The sequence below is a fragment of the Rhamphochromis longiceps genome, linkage group LG20, assembly GCF_057381845.1.
Source record: "Rhamphochromis longiceps isolate RC_006_pf linkage group LG20, R_longiceps_female_GT1.1, whole genome shotgun sequence".
Taxonomy (NCBI): Eukaryota; Metazoa; Chordata; class Actinopteri; order Cichliformes; family Cichlidae; genus Rhamphochromis; species Rhamphochromis longiceps.
This window is the reverse complement of record NC_140576.1, coordinates 18,402,558-18,421,026: the sequence shown is the minus strand read 5'-3', so window position 1 is coordinate 18,421,026 and position 18,469 is coordinate 18,402,558. Positions and strand designations below refer to the sequence as shown.

The following is an 18,469-nucleotide window of genomic DNA, read 5'->3' as shown; positions in this document are numbered from 1 at the left end:
CTTATTTATTAAGTTAAAGTTTGTCTCCTGGCATTGTCGATCTCCTTTTGTCTGCTAGAGTCTTTCTGAATAAGCAGCTGAATCAGTTTAAACACCTGAGAGGGGCAGGGAGGGCTAGCTGGTTAGCAGAACTATCAATATAACTGTGACAAAATTAATTCCTAGTTAATGTTTTTTCCTAAGTTAATCACAGATCAGCTGTTCACTATAGTGTATAAAAAGATAAAAGCTCAAAATACACTTGAGCCAGACATCATTCTACCTGGGCAACCCTACCAAAGTGTGATAAGCGCTGACATTACATATTTAAAGGTTTCATACTCTGCCATGAATTATACGTGTGTAAAAGTAAACCTCCGTGTCCCTGAATTGGGGCAAATCTTTGAATATGCAATTTGGTTCAATTCCATCTCCACCAACACCTACACCATTCACTCAAGCCTAGCTCCCCGCCTCCTCACAGACTGCAAGCTGTAATAATTCATCCATAATGTTCTACTCAAAAACCAGAGGAGGAGCAAACTGAACAGGTATCAGAACGGGCATGAATTTTATGTGAACTACAATGTTATAAATGTAACAACAGTTACCAAGCATTACAAAGCATTACCAATTAATGCATTAATGTACTCACATTACATTTTTCTGTGACACAATAATGATGCCAGTATGTCACATGGTCACATAATGTAGAATTATCAGCTTCATATATTAGAAGAAAAACAGAAGAAAATCAACTATTTTTATCTGGATTTACATAACATACTTCTTTTGAGTGGAGATATGCACATTCCTTCAAATTTGTTACCTAAAAAGACAATAATGAGATAGTTATACGTGCTGTTATTGGGATACATATGTGGAACAATAGGATGTCAACTGGCTATTACAAGGCAGTGTATCTCAGGCCATGTTGCAGAATAAGGCTATATAAGTAGCAGCGGAACGAATTACCTTCTACAGTGACCAAACAGAAAAATAATGTCATTTTTACTACTTAGCATTACATCTATTTTTCTTTTTTTTTTTGCATTGCAACCGCACTACAGTACTGCACAGTATTAATATTGGGCAGTGGGCACACCTCAGGTTTGAGGGGTGTGTTGGCTGCTAATCTCCATGGCAAACTAATGACTTCAACCTAACAATGACAACTTACCACATCCCTGTGGGTTGTGAACAAAAATGGCCATTGTGCACATCAATTAACTTTCACTACTGTGTCATGATAAGCGACAGTTTATTACACACTGAGAAGAAGGACTGATGTCCAAATTTAAAGCCTTGTTTTCCTGTTACTATGATGTTGATCAGTCTGAGCAATTTGTCTAATGCTCAACTTGTGTACAGTTGTACACAACTGTACACAAGCTTCTTCTTTATAGTTATAAAGAAGACAAAGCAAAAGAGGAGTAATGTTGTTGGTGTAGCTAGGTCGAACTGAGACGGCATAAACAGGCAGTAAACCATAAAACACTTGGTTGCCATTGTCTATTTATATCTTTTTCTGGACCTCGCTAGTTAACAACATTAAACATGACTGATACCCTTGTCTTTCACAAAATGGCAGGAGTTTGTGCCTCTGTAACGGCCTAATCTCACACGGTGCCCACCATGCCTCCAATAGCAGTTAGTGTGAGACTGGAGGCATGGTGGCTAATGTTAGTGGTTTAACTAACATTAAATATAACAAAAAGGTGAGATATCTGACAACAATGATGAACTTTTATTATTATTATTATTATTAACTTCACCTCCATCAACCGCCAAGTTCTCCCAAGATATTAACATGATTTGAGATATTATTTCCACATACTGAATAAAACATTCAGGTCATTTTGCAATTTTTAGTCATTATACATGCCAGAAAGGAGGAGCAGACCAAGGATCTGATCATTGACTAATGGCTTGTAATCGGGAAGTTGTTAACCAATGAGCAAGCAGCTTCACAGTCAGAGCCGCCATATTTGGTTTCAAAACACAAAGCTGTTGTTGCCAAAAAACACTCATCTTAACGCTTCAGAACGAGTTCTCACAAACCTATAGATGGCATTATGGTGGCTATATCCATCTTTTATACCATCAATGTTTAAATTTAGAATATTACATGAATATTGATATTATTATATATTGCTGATAATATATAATGTTGTAAATATGATAAACCATCAGCAACTCTGGCAAGTTACCGCCACCAGGCAAGTCAATTTGTTACATCACGTCTCCTTTCTCAAGCTGTCAAACTCAATTCTGTTGTCATCACTCTGGTCCATTAATTTGCTTGCCCACCTTCTGCAAGCCAGTTAGCTTTCTCTGTTCTCTGTGCCTTAATTCTGTGCTCCTCTGTCATTCTACCTTTCAGACTCTCATTCATGCCACCTGCCTCCCCATCTACACCTCATCATCTCTCCAGTCACTAGTATCTAGGCCCCAGGAGGTCCTGTCCTACTTCCTACCATTGGTGGACTCCACTCTGCTGCGTAGCTTTATCACAGTCTAATTATCAAATAGTTTATTACCCAAACTCATTGTTCCTTTAAAAAATAGTTTTAAGTTATTTCAAAACATCCTATTTATTCATTGTTTAAGTCCACAAATAATCAAACATTAGCGATAACTAATCTCCAATATACACCAATCCAACTTTTTCCAGTTCTGTACTGATGATATTGGCACTTTGGCTTCAGGTATCTGCTGATACCAAATACTGAAATCATACCACAAATAAATTAATAAGCCTAATTTATCACTGTTCTCATTAGTCGTTTTTTTATGATAAGCAACAGACTCATTAAACACCTCTTTGTAAATTAGCAGTTTAAAACCTAATATAGAATGCAGAAAAAATCACTAAAAAATCGAAATAAATTTGTCCCAATTTCAGCCTCTACTTATCTCAGTTTGAGAGTTTTTAGTGTGCAGCTCTTCACATCTACGAAAGACAATGGCTAACTGAGTTGACAAAAGAGAGAAAGGAAAACACTGTTGGTGCTTTTCATTTGTGTCAATGCACTTTGCAGTTCATTCAAAACTACTTTAAACATGCAAAAACAAGCTGTAAGCCTAGCAGGTGTGAAAGACCTGCAAACTTGAAAAATGGGCAGTTAAAAAAAGCAAACGAATTCAAAGACAAAAAAACATAACAAAACATTTGTCAAATTTGAAAGCAAGGGCGTAGATTTGGCATGGACGGAAGGGACACGTCCCCACCAATATCCAGCGATTACTGAATCGTCCCCACCAATAATTTGATCTCTTCGAGTAAAGAAAAACAAAACCTATAGAAAAAAAGAAAAACGATCTGTCAACGTCTCGTTCACCTGACGGTGCAGAAAGAGTTAAATTACATTCTCTACTGGAGTCCTACCTCATGTGACAAATATGGCCAATGTGATTGGCTGTGCCTTTCAGGGAGCTCTGTTTAGTTTTATCAGCTGCAAGCCTGCGCTGCCAGGACCTGCAAGGAGGAGAGGAGGATGGCAGCAACAAGGAAGAAGCTGGATATAAGAGAGTGTTTCAAAGAAACCTGTAAGTCACTTAAAGTTAAGTTCACTCATAAAATGTGTCCGTCATAATAACGTTACAGGCTATGCTAGGCTATGGCCCACATCAGTCTAAAATTGTATGTAACCACGAATAACGTGTTTTGGAAACTAACTACACAACAGGCATCACTATTAGTTATTTCAGTCTCCCAGAGTAGCATTTCTAATTTTGATTGAAACTGTCAGAGAAAACGGCAGCCTCGAGCGAGCCAGGATATTCGTTTACAGAGGCTGTTAACATTATATGTCTAACGTTAAAATGTTGGTGACACAATAATTTCATCCTAATGGCACTGACGTATTCATAGGGTTAATTTTTGAGACAAAATATCATGAGGTAGTTATGATTTTGCAAATATTCCACCTTGTAGTGCAGTTTGCACAAATTGTTTTAAAAATGCACTCACCCTACAAACATTACAGATGTGTGACTCATCAGCATGGTGTGTCTAAAATGTTGCATACCGTAATTTTGCTGAGAGATCTGTTACTTTGTGGTAATCTTAGATGAGTAGTTTTATGGACAAAAACCACCAGGTCATTCAGTGTTCCCTTAGTGCTAATGTATAAGAGATGTTGGTGTACTATAACTGAAGTAATGTTGTTAAGTCCTTAAAGTCATATTCTTTTATTGTCATGACTCTATTTTTATTTTTGTATGATACTTGATTTGTCTGGAATATGGCTGAAGTAAACTAAAGCCTAAAATACTTAGTCATTTGTTTAATAGTAATTTAACATTATATAATTCACATAGAAAACTATGAATTTAAATTTTAAATGGTTTAAAAGCATGTAGAATAACATATGTAAGCAAGTATATTTCTCCTTTTTTATCAAGAAGCAAAAACAAAAAGGAAGAAAAAAAAAGAATCAGGGCAGGGTTCGGTGGTTGAATCATCCGTCCCCACCAATGCCAAAACCAAATCTACACCTTTGTTTGAAAGGCTCAAAAGAAATGACAAGCACATCCGTGGCCAGGTGAGGCCAGAACCCTGAGACTCAATGACACATTAAGCAGATAAAAGAAGTGTTGTACTTGCATTAGCTGTTTAATTAAACTCTCAAAAGGAAGTCCAAAGAGATCTAAAAGGAGGCCTTTATTATGCTGAAAAACCAAAATAAACCTGTCAATCTATTGGGTTCTCAAAAATAACAGTAAACAGGCTAAACAGTTAATACTTTTGTTAAGCCTCTTGAACTAAAATGGAAAATCTGTAAATAATAATAATAATAATAATAATAACAACAACAACAACAACAACAACAATATAAGAACAGATATAAGTTAAAGTACTTCTTATCTTGATGGCCTGAATGTATTACTTTAGTGAGTGAGGGTTTATAACCGTCCTGCAATCAACCCTAACTTCATGAATGTTGTGATGTTCAGTATTTGCACAAACCATCAAAATGAGTAATACAGAGAGGTATATTAAGGCTAACTTCACTGATGTGAATAAGACAGGAAAAACACTAAGCAAACACAGGTATAGCTGAACAGCTTCAACACCTGCGAGACAACATTTGGGCATCATAATAACTTTGAAAAGGATTTATTAAAGGTTTATTTTATTAGCATGTCCTGGTAACTGGCAGCCTATGAAAATGATTATTTTTCCTTTTGCCTCCCTGACTGTTAACAGTTGTTAGACAAACATAATAGACTTTCACCTAAACCACCCTTGCAGGTATACTGTTAGAGATTGTAGTTCATCCATTTATTGATTTACTCTATCAGCTTCCCATTCACCCATCCAATATAATCCCATCATCCCTTCACCAATCAGACCATCCGCCCATATTCTCTTTACACGCACCTCAACCAGAAGCTGCCTTCCAAGGTCAGGATTACAACTACAGGAAAATGGAGGCACCAGCACTTAATTCAGAATTCATCTAACATGTGTTGCACTCATTTGTGTATTGATATTGCGCACAACAATAAACATCATTAGCAGTTTTAGTGTATGTTCGTAGCTTGTTAAAATAAAAGGTGGCTTTGTTCTAAAATGACTGGTGACCACACCTAATCTGTTTCTGTTGGCCAAATGATGCCAAATGATGATGAGACAGAATCCCCACCAGTGATGGCGTTACAACGGCGTTACCGTTACTAACAAGAAAATGCGGTGCGGTCGCGTTACTATTTTTCAACAAACAGACGGTTGAAACTGTCTTCAGCTTACCGCACCTTATATCAGTTGCATGGAAGTAGCTGTCCATGTAAGTAATCTGGGCGCTACAGCTTTAAACAGCTGCGCGCGGTCCCGCGGATGGCAATCACTTTCTGCCCGACGATCACTTTTTTGCACCACACCTGGAGCTCAGGGGGGCAAAACAATCGCATGAGTGCTGCTGCTTGACTGAGGAAGAATAAAGTAGTCGTGGTAAGCCAATCACATGACCCGTTCAAGATGACAAAGCAACAAGGTGATATATACCAGTTTTTAAATTGTGTTGATAGGCCACGTAAAACTAGAGTCATGATAAACAATATATACGAGTGTTTTTTTCCTGAATAATTTCGTCATGTTTACTGTTTAAGGACATCACTAGCAAGCACTCTCTGCATATGCCCCAAAAAAAAAAAAAAAAAAAAAAAAACAGCCCTTTCGTGGAAAAATACACCATGTCAACCAATAAAAAAATAATATGGCAACATGACATTTGGTTGTTTAGGAAGAGGGGGAAGATTGAGGAGTGACCACGAGAGAGAGAGAAAGAAAGACAGCAGAAAAAGAGAGAGAGAGAGAGTTTTGAGATGTGAGAGATTTGTGACGTTTAGCGTGTTTGGAGTGTGTAGTTAATGTGTTGTCTTGTGTAGTTAGCGTGTAGTGTTGTGGATAGTTTTGTGTTGTGTGTCAGAACAATGAGGCGACTGCTGTCTCCAGATAAAAAACAGGATGAGTGACACACCTGCTGCTGTCAGACCTGCAGGTATCAGGTTGTGATGTTCTCCTTTATAGTGGACAGAAATTATTTTTTTGGGAGTGGCACAAATAATTTAGGTAGCATCCTATTGAATGCAGAACAGCTGATTGTTATGTAAATAGTTTGAAATGGTTATTAAAAAATGGGGTAAAAGGTAAATGGCTGCTAATAACTTTGTTGTTTGCAAAACTTGTGCATATGATTTTAAAATTGACAATTTATATTTACATTTAAAGTTCTGAAATATGATTCATTAAACATATTTGTGGTTGTTTCTACTTGGATTTTATGTTTTTTGTCTGATTTTAGATCAATTGTGTTAATACAGTATGTCAAAATGAAAACATAACTGTAAATTCAGACACGCGAGGTTGTGCTGAAACAGATGATACCAAACAAGGCAAAGTAAATCGTTTTTAAAGGAGAAATGTAGAGGTAAAATCAAAAGTGGTTAAAATGGCCAATTATACCCTGGACCCCAGAGGGTTAAACTTTTTTTTATAATGCGGTAGTTACTTTTAAAGTAATTAATTACTTTTAGAATCTTGTAACTCAGTTACTAACTCAGTGACTTTTTTGAAGAAGTAACTAGTAACTATAATTAATTACTTTTTCAACGTAACTTGCCCAACACTGATCCCCACTGATGCACTGGTGCCTGTGTTTGACTCCAATCAAGAGTACAATCTCATTCATCCTCCATCTTCTGCTCTATAAATTCATCCAACCAGCAACCACCTACTCATCCACTGTACCATTCCTCCACCAGCCCATTCATCCATCTAGGCACGTCTTCTTTTGTTATCAATTCTTCCCACTGAACCATTTCTACACCCATGTCTGCTCACCATCAGTGGTATTGGACTGTAGTCGCCGGCAGAGACCCTCTGTGTCTCCATAGCTGTCCTCTATCTTCTGTAGGGCATCAGCCCCTCGGAGCTCCATCAGCTCCCTGAGCTCCTTCACTGTGACCCCAAAGTCTCCCCCTGCATGGCTGCCATCTGCCCTTCCTCCTCCTCCACCCCCACCTCGTGTCCCTTTGGGGTAAAACTCCACAGCGCTGTTTGCCATTTCACCCATTGTGGCTGTTGTTGACATGTCAGTAAAAGGTTTTGTGTGTGTGTGATTTTCTTTCTCTCCGTTGTCTACTCAGGCCCCCTTTGGTTTGGATTCTGGAGGGTTGTTCATGTGCTCAACAGTCCTGTTTCTGACTAAATGTTTTATTCAAAAATGATTTTATATCAGGGTAATATGTATTTTTTTCACTTTAATGTCTTGGCAATAGTCTCTCACTGCTCCTTTAAATCTCCATAACTGAAGAAGGCTGAAGAGGAGGATGAGGGGGTGAAGGACAGCGAGCAGGGCCACTTCAGAAGCGTGACATCTGAATGAATCCAGCTTTCTCTTCCGTCGTCTCCTCTGCGACTCAACTCTTTCCTTGTTTCTGTCCCCCTCCCTCCAGAGTCACGGCCAGTCCATGGACAGGCGCAGGTACGGTCAGGTGGACCAGCTGTTGGGCTTACTGATGGGGATGAAGTGATGATGAATGGATGGAGAGAGGGGCGATCAAGGCAAAGGCGGCTGATAAATAAGAGACAGGATGTGGAGCCAGTTCAGAGGTAGCTACACCAGGACCTAAGAGCAAGAGAGAGAGAGAGAGAAATTACCAGCCTGTTCTACTAGTCTCAGTCATTGAGATTACATCAAATCATTTCTCGGGGCAAGTCGGCAGAGTCAGATGCAAAACTGGTGCTTTCTATGCAATAGTTAAAAATGAAAGCATTAATCTTAACATAAATAAATGTACAAAGAGGAAAAAGTCACAATAAAACCCTGAAACGCAAAAACCAAAGATCATCACCCATATAGTGTTACGTTCCCCTGAGGGGTCTAGGCAGTTAAGGGGAAGTAACAAAAAGTGTCCAGGTCAGAAAAAGGAGTCAAGGAGGCAAAAGGGTTAAATTAAAGAGTTTTATTAAAGTAGCTCAACTAAAAGAGACGGACAAGCCGCTATCACCATTTAAGAAAACAAACAAAACTCAGGCGTTGGTCAATAAAGTAAACCCTATGTCAAAAAGAGAGAGCAGCTCACTAACTGCAAATATACCAAACACTCAGCTCACTAGCTGCAACCACGCTAATGGCACTCTGGCCCAGAGCTCACCTTTCCCTGGGCTTAAATCTCTTTAATTACTGACGAGAGTCAGCTGCACAAAAGGGAAAGGTGGCACCTCAGGCAGAAGAGGTGGTGGGACACGCCCACACAGGCACCTTCAGGAGGAGGCCCAGCTAGGGCCGTAACACCCCCTCCCATAAATACAAACCCGTGGTTTGTCACATAATTATGATAACCAAAATAACTAATCAAGTCCGTAACCGTTGCATCACCAAATTGCAGGCTTTCCACCTACCAAACCCCATAGCAACGGTTAGGCATTGCCTGCGGAAGCTGCCAACCCCATCTCAATGGGTTCATAATACGGACTGAGGGTCGCCGCAGACCCTCAAAATAGTGTCCCATGTGATAGCCAGGGCTTGGAACGATCACATGTGGAGAACCCAGGAGGCAGCTAGCAGGCTTTACTGAAACACAGACATGTTTGTTAGCAAGGGATGCAGGTCTGAGGGGTGGTTTTATACATGATCTTTCTCCCTGCAAATCATTTTGAGGACCGGAGAACCACGACTAACTTTTCTCAAAGCAGGCCCTTTTTGCTTTGAGTGGGCTTTCTGTTTGAGTTTCAATTTCAAACAGTTAGCAACGAGGTGTCCAGGTTTGTGGCAGAAGAAACAAAGCTTCGTTTTGGGTCTCGAAACCACAACTTTTTCAGCCTTGTTAGCTGGCCCACTCTTACCTCGCCAAGATGTACTATGGCACAGAGGGGTATCACATTCTACAGCATTTATTTTATGACTTAGGGTGAACTCATCTGCCAGTGTGGCAGCCTGCTGTAATGTGGAAACCCTTTGTTCACTTAAAGAAAGAGCAATACACTCAGGAACAGAGTTTTTAAAATCCTCCACAAGCATGAGCTCACGTAACGACCCCAAACTGTTAACCTGGCTTGCAGAGCACCACCTACCAAAAAGCTTTGCCTTCTCCTGAGCAAAGTCAAGGTAGGACTGACCCTGTGCCAACTCCAAACCTCGAAAATGCTGCCTATAGGCCTCAGGTACAAGCTCATCGGCTAGGAGGACGGCACTTTTAATCTTTTCATAAACTAGGCAGTCATCCCCGGACAGACCAGAACAAGCTTCCTGAGCCCTACCTGTGAATTTACACAGCAACATCACCCCCCACACGTCTTCAGGCCACTGTAATGCAGTTTCTATGCTTTCAAACACACTGAAGAAGCTCTCAACACTGGATTCACAGAAAACGGGAACCAGGTGGATGTTATTACTTACAAACAAGCTTCTAGACACCTGTGCACTAATAGCCGTATCATCCATTTCGGGGGCGGAGATATAAGCTGGGGATGAGCTGTGAGCAGTGTGGGGTGTTCTTGGTGTGTAGTTATCCTGCCTGAAGTGTGGAGTTGTGGAAAGAGTATAGCTGCTTTAGGTGAGAAGTGTGGGCTTGTGGGCCTCGGCAGCAGTAAAGCTAGCTGCTGCTAGTGATAGGGTGAGCTTGTGGGCCCCTGGAAGTGCCTCCTCGTGGTGTGGAGTTTTTGTTTGGTTGTTGTGTTCTTTGTTGTTGCAACCTTTTTTTCCCTTTTTCCAAGTGTTATTGGTAAAACGGCGTTGCCGGCTCTTTATGTTAAGATTATCTATAATAAAGACTATTTTATTTACCAAAAACACCTGTCTTTTTTCCTTTCATTCTGTTCTGGACTCATTTGTTACTGGTCCCCTCACTCGCATGCCTAGACCCCTTCGGGCGGACGTAACACTGTTAAAAGATTTTTTAGTACAACTTTGGTAAGCCACACTGCTTGATGGATTGTCAGAGCATTACAGCTGCCATAGTGAGGATCTTCGCGGAGTAATCTGGGTCCAAAACTCCATCCTGTTCAGGTCCCAAAGTCAAACGAACACTAAGAGTTAAAAACGGTCTAAATTATTTCATCTTTAAGAAAATCATCAGCGTTGCTGCTTTATCGGGTGTAACAATTAAGTTTAACATCCATGCATCCATGAAAACAGAATTTATTAAATTTAACGGAGTTAGAAGTTAACAGGAAGTTAGCTCGCTAGTTTACACCTAAACATTTCATACCATGTTCTGACTGAAAGATTTTTGAAACTAATTAAAACGTACAGCTCTGCTACCACTTCCAACATAAATGAAGACAGAAAACTAAACAGCAGTGGCGTTTTCAGGGTTACTGAAGTTGGACTACCTGGTATATAATATTGTGCTATGTGATTGCTAGCGACACAGCTATGTTAGTATAACATTAGCACAGTGAAGCTGGAGGATGAACGCCAACTTTTTTTCCACTCAATAAAAGTTAACGTGAGGGATTCTGGTGGTTAGGGACAAATGCAATCGCATAGCATGATGCTATACACGGGCCAAACTTCAGTCAGGAGAACAACTGAGATTACTCATCCACAATACGAGGTTAGTTATTAATATACTGCAACAACATGGGAATAGAACAGCTGCGAGAGAATTCAACATTAATGAATCAATGTTACGGAAGTGGAGGAAGCGCAGTTTTTGGCTTTCCCCATATTTCAAAAGTGCTTCATCTCTTTGCTATGACTGTCGCCCGCCATAATTTGCAGATGATAATGGTTTTAGCCGCTGCGATGCTTTCGACCAAAACAGGTGCAGCTTGATGACATCATCAACATTGCGCTATCGCGATAGAGTGATATAGTCAAAATCTCTATCATTGGCCAAATTTATATCGTTTCTATCGTATATCATTTATATCGCCCACCCCTACTGTAGACCATTGTCAATCAATCTCGTGCCGTGTCTCCTCTACAGTACAGAATGCGTTCAGCTTGTCAAATTTACATAAATCTTCGATCGCTAGCAGTGTGACTCTGAAGTGCTGTACTGTATGTCTGTAAGTTTTCTCCCCAACAAACACAACAATGTCGTGTTTTGCACCGTCAAAGGCAACCGCGGGTGCCTTGGTTTCATTCTATAATACTAGAGTAATTTTTCTACGAAGGTTTGAACTTTGAGTGTTTAAACAAGTGAGAAAAGTGTGAAAATGCTCATGCCTGTCTGAGAAAAGTGTATAATGTGTGTAATGAGGAGTTTTACAGCCTATAATTGTAAAAAATAAAGTTGGCTACTTCGCGGATTTCACCTATCACGAGTTATTTTTAGAACCTAACTCCCGCAATAAACGAGGGACCACTGTAACACTCAAAGGTTTTGCTTTAGTTTGCTATTTATACCCTTGTTATTGATTTAAAATACAGTTGTTGCAGTACATTTATAATGTTCAGCTTCTGACAGAAATAATATTTAAACCATAATTGACCTTATATTTTCACATCTCACTTAAAATTAAAAAGGAAGAGAAAAAGTCATCCTTGTATTTTATATCATGACATATATCAATATGAAAATAGTTAATTGTTTTCCATATCTCCCAGCCCTACTCTGGTGCTTTGTTGCTCAGTACTTCTCTGTCCTGTCCATGTTACTGAGCCACAAGCTGTGGGACAGAGAGCTTTTTATCGAAGATGTAAAATATTGGTCCCAAATTCAGAGCTCTTTCCTCCCTTTCCTTAAAGTGGGTCTGAGAGGGTCTGCTCATTTCAAACTTAATATGCTTAATCTCTACTGTTTACTGTGTGTGTACTCTTTCATGCTTCACAGTTAGGGCTGCTCAATTAATCGAATTTTAATCTCGATTACGATCTGGGCTTTCAACGATCATTAAAAATGACTGAGCCGATTATTAGCCCCTCCCTCGTGCTTTACTCTCGCGCTGCTCCGTGTGGCAAATCGAGCGCACCTCTCTGCGCACCTCTCCGCTGCTCTTAATTGTTGTGACAATTAAGAGCAGCGGTCCCCAACCTTTTTTGCGCCACGGACCAGTTTATGCCCGACAATATTTTCATGGACCGGCCTTTAAGGTGTCGCGGATAAATACAAAAAAATAAAACGAGTACCGGTACCGAAAAAAAGAAAATTTATTCATAACACACGTGAAAAGACCAAGGAAAACCGAGTAAACGATAAAAACGATAACAAAATAACGCTGAAAACTGATAAAAACCCTGAAAACCATACGTTTCACACCTGAGCCTCAACTCTTGCGGCCCGGTACCAAACGACTCACGTACCGGTCCGAGGCCCAGGGGTTGGGGACTGCTGATTAAGACTACCCGAGGGAAGCTCGGAAAGCTCGGAAAGCTAAGCAGAAGTTATTTGGAGAGGAGAGTGACTGCTGTTGGTTGAAAAGAGAGGTAAAAAAAACTTCAGTGGTGTGGAAACATTATGGGTTCGCGGAGTCAGACGTGGATCAAGTAGACAGAGTGTGTAAACTTTGCTACAGAGCAACACTGCAAAGTTCACTAAACATAGATGTTTGCATTTTTCATTTATTTTTTATATTGTAAACATTTGCACACTATTTTATATTATTTTTTGACAATCTTTAAAGTCATTATTCAATACATTGTTATTGTTAAATAAATATCGTCAAATAATTGAGATCTCAATTTCAGTGAAAATAATCGTGATTATCATTTTTTCCATAATCGAGCAGCCCTATTCACAGTTCAGAGTAATCTTACACTAATCATTTATGAAGCTCCTCAGCTGATGCTGATCTAAAATAATCTGTTTTCAGTCCCCTACCGCTCCCTTTCAGATAATTTTCTTCTGATTGGCTGCCCCTCACAAAGTTTTATAAAGTCATGTGAATAAGGCTTATATGCGTGCCACCAGACCTACTCTCACTGACATCACACAGAGTCAAACAGAAAACAAAAGACTGTGTCAAAGTACGTGAGTGGAGCAGTCTGAATCCTGAGCTTTTCACTCAGACCGATTACTTACATACGATAACCACATTAATTGAAAGACTGGCTATGTTTTACAGTATCATGCACCTTTGGAACAGTATACAGGGAACAGAAATACGGGTAAAGCAGAATAGACCCATTTAAAAACAGAGCACTGCAGTTTTTTATTTCTTAAAGAGGACTAAACTGATGTTTTACAGAGAACTATTTACAACTGTGGGTCAAAATGCGAATGTGTGCAAACGTGGGAGAGCATGTCACCCAATGTAACACTGTGCCTAAATAGCAATAGTGGGTTTTTTTTTCTACAGCCATCCATTCTCTAACTTCTTTACTTCACAATAGAGGACTTCACACAAAGTATGTGTGAGACGTTATTCTTTAATTCTACCACTCAATAAAATAGTTTTGTATTTACAGCACTGCACTGTTTTAGCCCTACTATCCCCGGGAATCTTGTCCTGCATCATACATGGGGTCACCATATGGTTATAGGGCAGCCACATGTCCTACTGTAGAGCCCCTTGATGTAGTTGGGAGGTCTGTGATTATTAATGTCGTGGGAACTCACTGAATTTGCAAGTAATTTTAGCTGGTTTGGTTTTACATCAGATGGAATTTTCTAATCCCATCCCCCCGGTTCGCTGGGGCTATTACATTAAAAAAGGGGGGAAAAATTTGAAAAAAAAAAACTGAAAACGCCACTGGTGGGGAAACTAGATATATTCTTTTTCCTGCTTTGGATATTTTGATATTTTTGTGGGACTTCTAAACAGTAAGCTACCCTGTCATACTCCGGTAGTATTAATTTAGACCAGTTGAATACACTACATCTGGAATTTCCTGAAGTGAGCTCCTCATCTTAATCTATTGAAAAACAATTTCCTAATCACTGACATGTTAACCTATCTCTGGGACAAATTTCATTAAAATAAATCTGACACCAACAACACTCAGCATCGCCTAGGACAGCAGCACATTCCTTTCTCTTTCCACTGCACCAACACTAACGAAGCTTCATCCTGCATGAGCAAATAGCACCACCTTTAACTATTCTCAGCATCACACATGACACATCAGATTCTTTTTCCCTATAAGAGTATTTTACATGTGGACGAGCAGAAAAAACCCCAAAGTGAAACTGATTATTAATTCCTTTTCTCCTCCCTCCTCTCCACTCTTCAGTCTCTGCCTCTTGCATCTTCTCCCTCCCCTTTTTCTTCTCTTCCCTGTCATGCTTCTATCCTGACTGAGAGTGTTAGTTTATGACTGAGTCACCCTCCTTTGCCTTTGAAGCTTCTTCTTGCTCTATATCTATCTTTCTGCTCCATCTATATGGTTTTACCACCTTTTTGTGTTCTTCCATTCTGTGTCTTGTGGTGTCTCATTGCTTGTTATTATTTTTACCTATTTTTACCTCCGCCCCAATCCCAACACCCTTTTCTTGCTGCTCTCCCCGTCTACCTGCTTCCTGCTACTGCAATCATTTATTTAGTCAGCCAGTTGCACATTTTCTTATCCAGCCTGATGTCTTACTCACTGATTCCGTCTGATTTTGTAACAGTCACGTAACAAACAGCTTCTGTTCATCGTCCAAACTACTGCACCCAACTCTGAATGTGGCCTTCTGCTTGACTCAGCTTTGATGTGTGCAACACACAAGTGCATGTAAGGCTGCATTACATACATAGCAAAAAAAGAGAAGCACTTTGTTTTGTCATGCATTTCTAACTCTTATGCACACAAACCTTTAGGCACAGGATGCAAGCATCACAAATGGACAGTAAGCACACAAAGACACAAACCCTCATGCCCAGAGACATCAATTATATGATCTGTCATGACGCACACAAATGTGTCATACACAACAACGCTTTCAAAATAAGAGAGTCAGCAAAGGGGGTAGGGGTGTCCTGTCCTGACTGAAAATGTGTCTGAACATGAAAAGAGTCAAACAAAAGGTCACCACAATTGTCAGCAGCCTGCCCATTTATACTGAATGCTGGACCTGCTTGTCCACACACTATCCCTTAGAGGGTTGAAGCAATTTTATTTTTTTTAAAAAGAGAAAGTGTCTGTTCTGTTCCCTCTGGTGTTTTCTCTTCATTGCAGCAGCAAGGAGGTTGAGAAGTGTGCAGAAGACACAGGAGAGAAGATCCTCATGGGATTTGAATTCGGGCCAGGAGGTCCATGTATGCTTTCTGACTTTGTATGTGTGTGTGAGTATGTGTGTTTATGTGTTGTGTGTGGTGGATAGAGGCAAACCAGGCTCCACAGACTTGAGCATGTGTAACTGAATAAGTTTGTGTGCAGCAGTGTGTTCACGTTTCTAAATCTTGTGCACACTGTTGTCATCTGTGGTGAGATTGTCCACATTCCATGTATGCGAGCGTGTCAGTATTCCCTATAGCTCGCTGCAGTCCACCTGTGCACCTGCAGTCCTACTTTCCGAAAGGCCCTCTGGTGGGGCCTTTGTATCTGGGCAGCTGCCTGCCTGGCTTGGTGCCAGTCACACTTCTGTTATTCCCCAGTGGGAATAGCACACTTAGAATTTAACACAGTCAAGAGGCTGAAGCCATTAAAGGTGGGCCGCCAACAGGGCTTAGATATCCACATTACGGTAGAGCCCGTTAAAGAAACAGGATAATGATGAGGGGGGTGGGGATGGAAAACGTTTGAGAAAGACAACAAAATGTGGGCATAAATTAGGGGAAAGAAAGAATGAAAGAAAATGGCCTAGTGATAACTAGTTAATGGGTACTATCGTGTATCCATCTGTATCCATCACATCCAGCACTGATATACTCAAGGTATCCCATGTCCTTCCCACATGAGCGCATATACATCTCCACCCACCCAAAGCTAAAGTCACATTCACACACATTACTAATTCTTGGTGCACCTGGAACTGCCTCATGCAACAGTGTATTTCCCATTCAAAACGACCTTTCCTGGTCACCTTCACACTTACTCAAGCTTCATCTCTCGGCTCATCTTCAACACATACAGCAACAAGAGGAGGTTATGAATAAAGTCGAGACACTTACACGGCAGGCCCGCTCAAAGGCAAGGAGAGACAGAGTGAAGCCAGTGGTGCGCCACTAGCTTACCCGATGTCCCTCCGCAAGGTTACTGGCCCGGCCACCGCCGGCCCACTCTGCCTAACTCACACCCACGCGACGCCGGGCGACATGTGAAGATCCCTTGGGCCACGGATCATTACCGGATCAAAATGAAACCTCTCCGCAGTTGGCGCTGCAGGTGCGATGCGCCGTAACCGAGACAAACAACGTAACTGATCCCAAATAGCCCTTACATGTCTGCTGCATACAGCGCCCGGGAAAAGCAAGAGACAGGCGCGAGAACAGCGCGTGCTGCTCGGTGATAATGTGGGACTGTAGCCCTTCATCAACTGACACGGGACACGGATGAGTGGACGGATGGAAGGATGAATATATATGTAGATTTACACACGCGTGTGCACGCACATCGGCGCGTAGACGCGCGTACACGCAGGCACACACTTCCTTATAATGTCATAGCGCTGCTCGCCAGGTTATTATGGTATGCTCTACTGTATAGGCTTTATTATAGCTGTGTAAGGCCTGCGATGACAAATGCCACATCAGGCCATGTTGCATATTCTGTAAGCCCGTAAAAACCTCCCGACATGCGAGTAACGAATCACAGCGAAAGCAGCACATCTTCCCCATTAAAAAGGCGCTCGGGTACCCGGGGTAAATAACAGTGACGCACGCGAGCACGCACGGACTCATCGACTCACCGTCCAGGCCGAGCTCAAGGACATCAGCATCAGCGCGCGGGTGGGGAGGCAGAATCCCCGTTAATCTGCGTGTGCGTGGAGCGGAGAATGTCCCAAACCGGATGAGAGGACACGGGGGGACAGGGAATGCGGCAGCTCCCGTTGCCTGGAGTCCGAAGGAGTGAAGGGATGAAAGTCGACGGCCGTGCGGGTGAATATTCCGCTCCGCGCGGTCACCTGACGGTTGGTCGGCGGAGTTCTGCGGCGGTTGGAGAGAGAGAGAGAGAGAGAGAGAGAGAGAGAGAGAATGCGCCGGTTGAGGGTTTAAACACCTCCGTTGTGGGGAGGGGGCGTCCGTGTGCCTGGACGAGGATAGCTACTCCCTGCTATGAAAGCAGCTAATTTAACCAAATTCGGCGAACTGTGAAGGGCAGTGGGAGAAAAAGGAAAGAAAAGAAACGTGTGAGGAGAAGCTCATGCGACATCTTTGCAGGATGAGGAGGAGATTGAGCTGCTACCAGAGCTCGCGCGCACAGGAGCTCAGTCTCAGCATCCGTTAGAGGGGGTTGAGGAATGCTCTGTACGTCACCCCCACCTACTCGACTGCGTCATGACGACACCAGACACACCGCAACGAACGTTTTTCCTCTAGAGCAGTCTCTGTTATCAGTTGGCATCTAAAGCCATCTTTTAAAAAAATCCCAGCACGGGCACGCATTGATCTCAACATTACCTTTTAAAAATAAAGCTTCCAGTCGTTCACTTATAGACCTAAAGCCACAAACTAACCATTCTAATCCACTTCACCACTGTTCAGGTCCTTAATTTGGCTTAAATCGAGTTCTCCAAGTTACCAAAATAGGCAGCCATTTTGGTAATTTGGAGAACTCATTTTATGCCAAATCAACTAACGGCAAATCTTATAACAACGGAAAACATCAAAACTCTTATTCTGCAAACAGCAAAATATGTAATCCAGCACCTTTAAACAAAATGGCAATTAGTACTACATTTAAAGAACACGTGGATCAGATCCTGTCCATTTAAATTCACTACAATCTTTAGATGTCTGGCATTTGAGTTACGAACACTTTATACAGAAAGAACACCGACATTTTCCTTAAAGGTTTACATAAATGGTGTGGTGTTTGTGGTGATATGTTATTTTGCCAAATGTGTGCATTATGATATGCCTTCACTAGCTGGAACCACATCCTCATTTAGAGTTTCAGGTAGATAATGGTTAAGCAAGAATTAAGGCTGCAGTTTAGGGACAATCTTA

The 18,469-nt window shown here is 41.3% G+C and overlaps 1 protein-coding gene across 2 annotated transcripts in view; it reads right to left on the bottom strand.

The window, feature by feature from the left end:
• Nucleotides 1-17,743, bottom strand: part of atp2b3b (ATPase plasma membrane Ca2+ transporting 3b) — a 110,966-nt gene extending 93,223 nt beyond the window's left edge. For both annotated transcript variants that reach the window (XM_085392972.1, XM_085392973.1), the window contains exons 1-2: nucleotides 17,209-17,743; nucleotides 7,328-8,114 (exon numbers count right to left, since the gene is read on the bottom strand). In XM_085392972.1, coding sequence (XP_085249098.1) covers nucleotides 7,328-7,577 — 250 coding nt within the window. In that variant the 5' untranslated portion in view covers nucleotides 7,578-8,114; nucleotides 17,209-17,743. The remainder of the gene's footprint in view (nucleotides 1-7,327; nucleotides 8,115-17,208) is intronic.
• Between the last annotated feature and the right edge of the window lie 726 nt (nucleotides 17,744-18,469).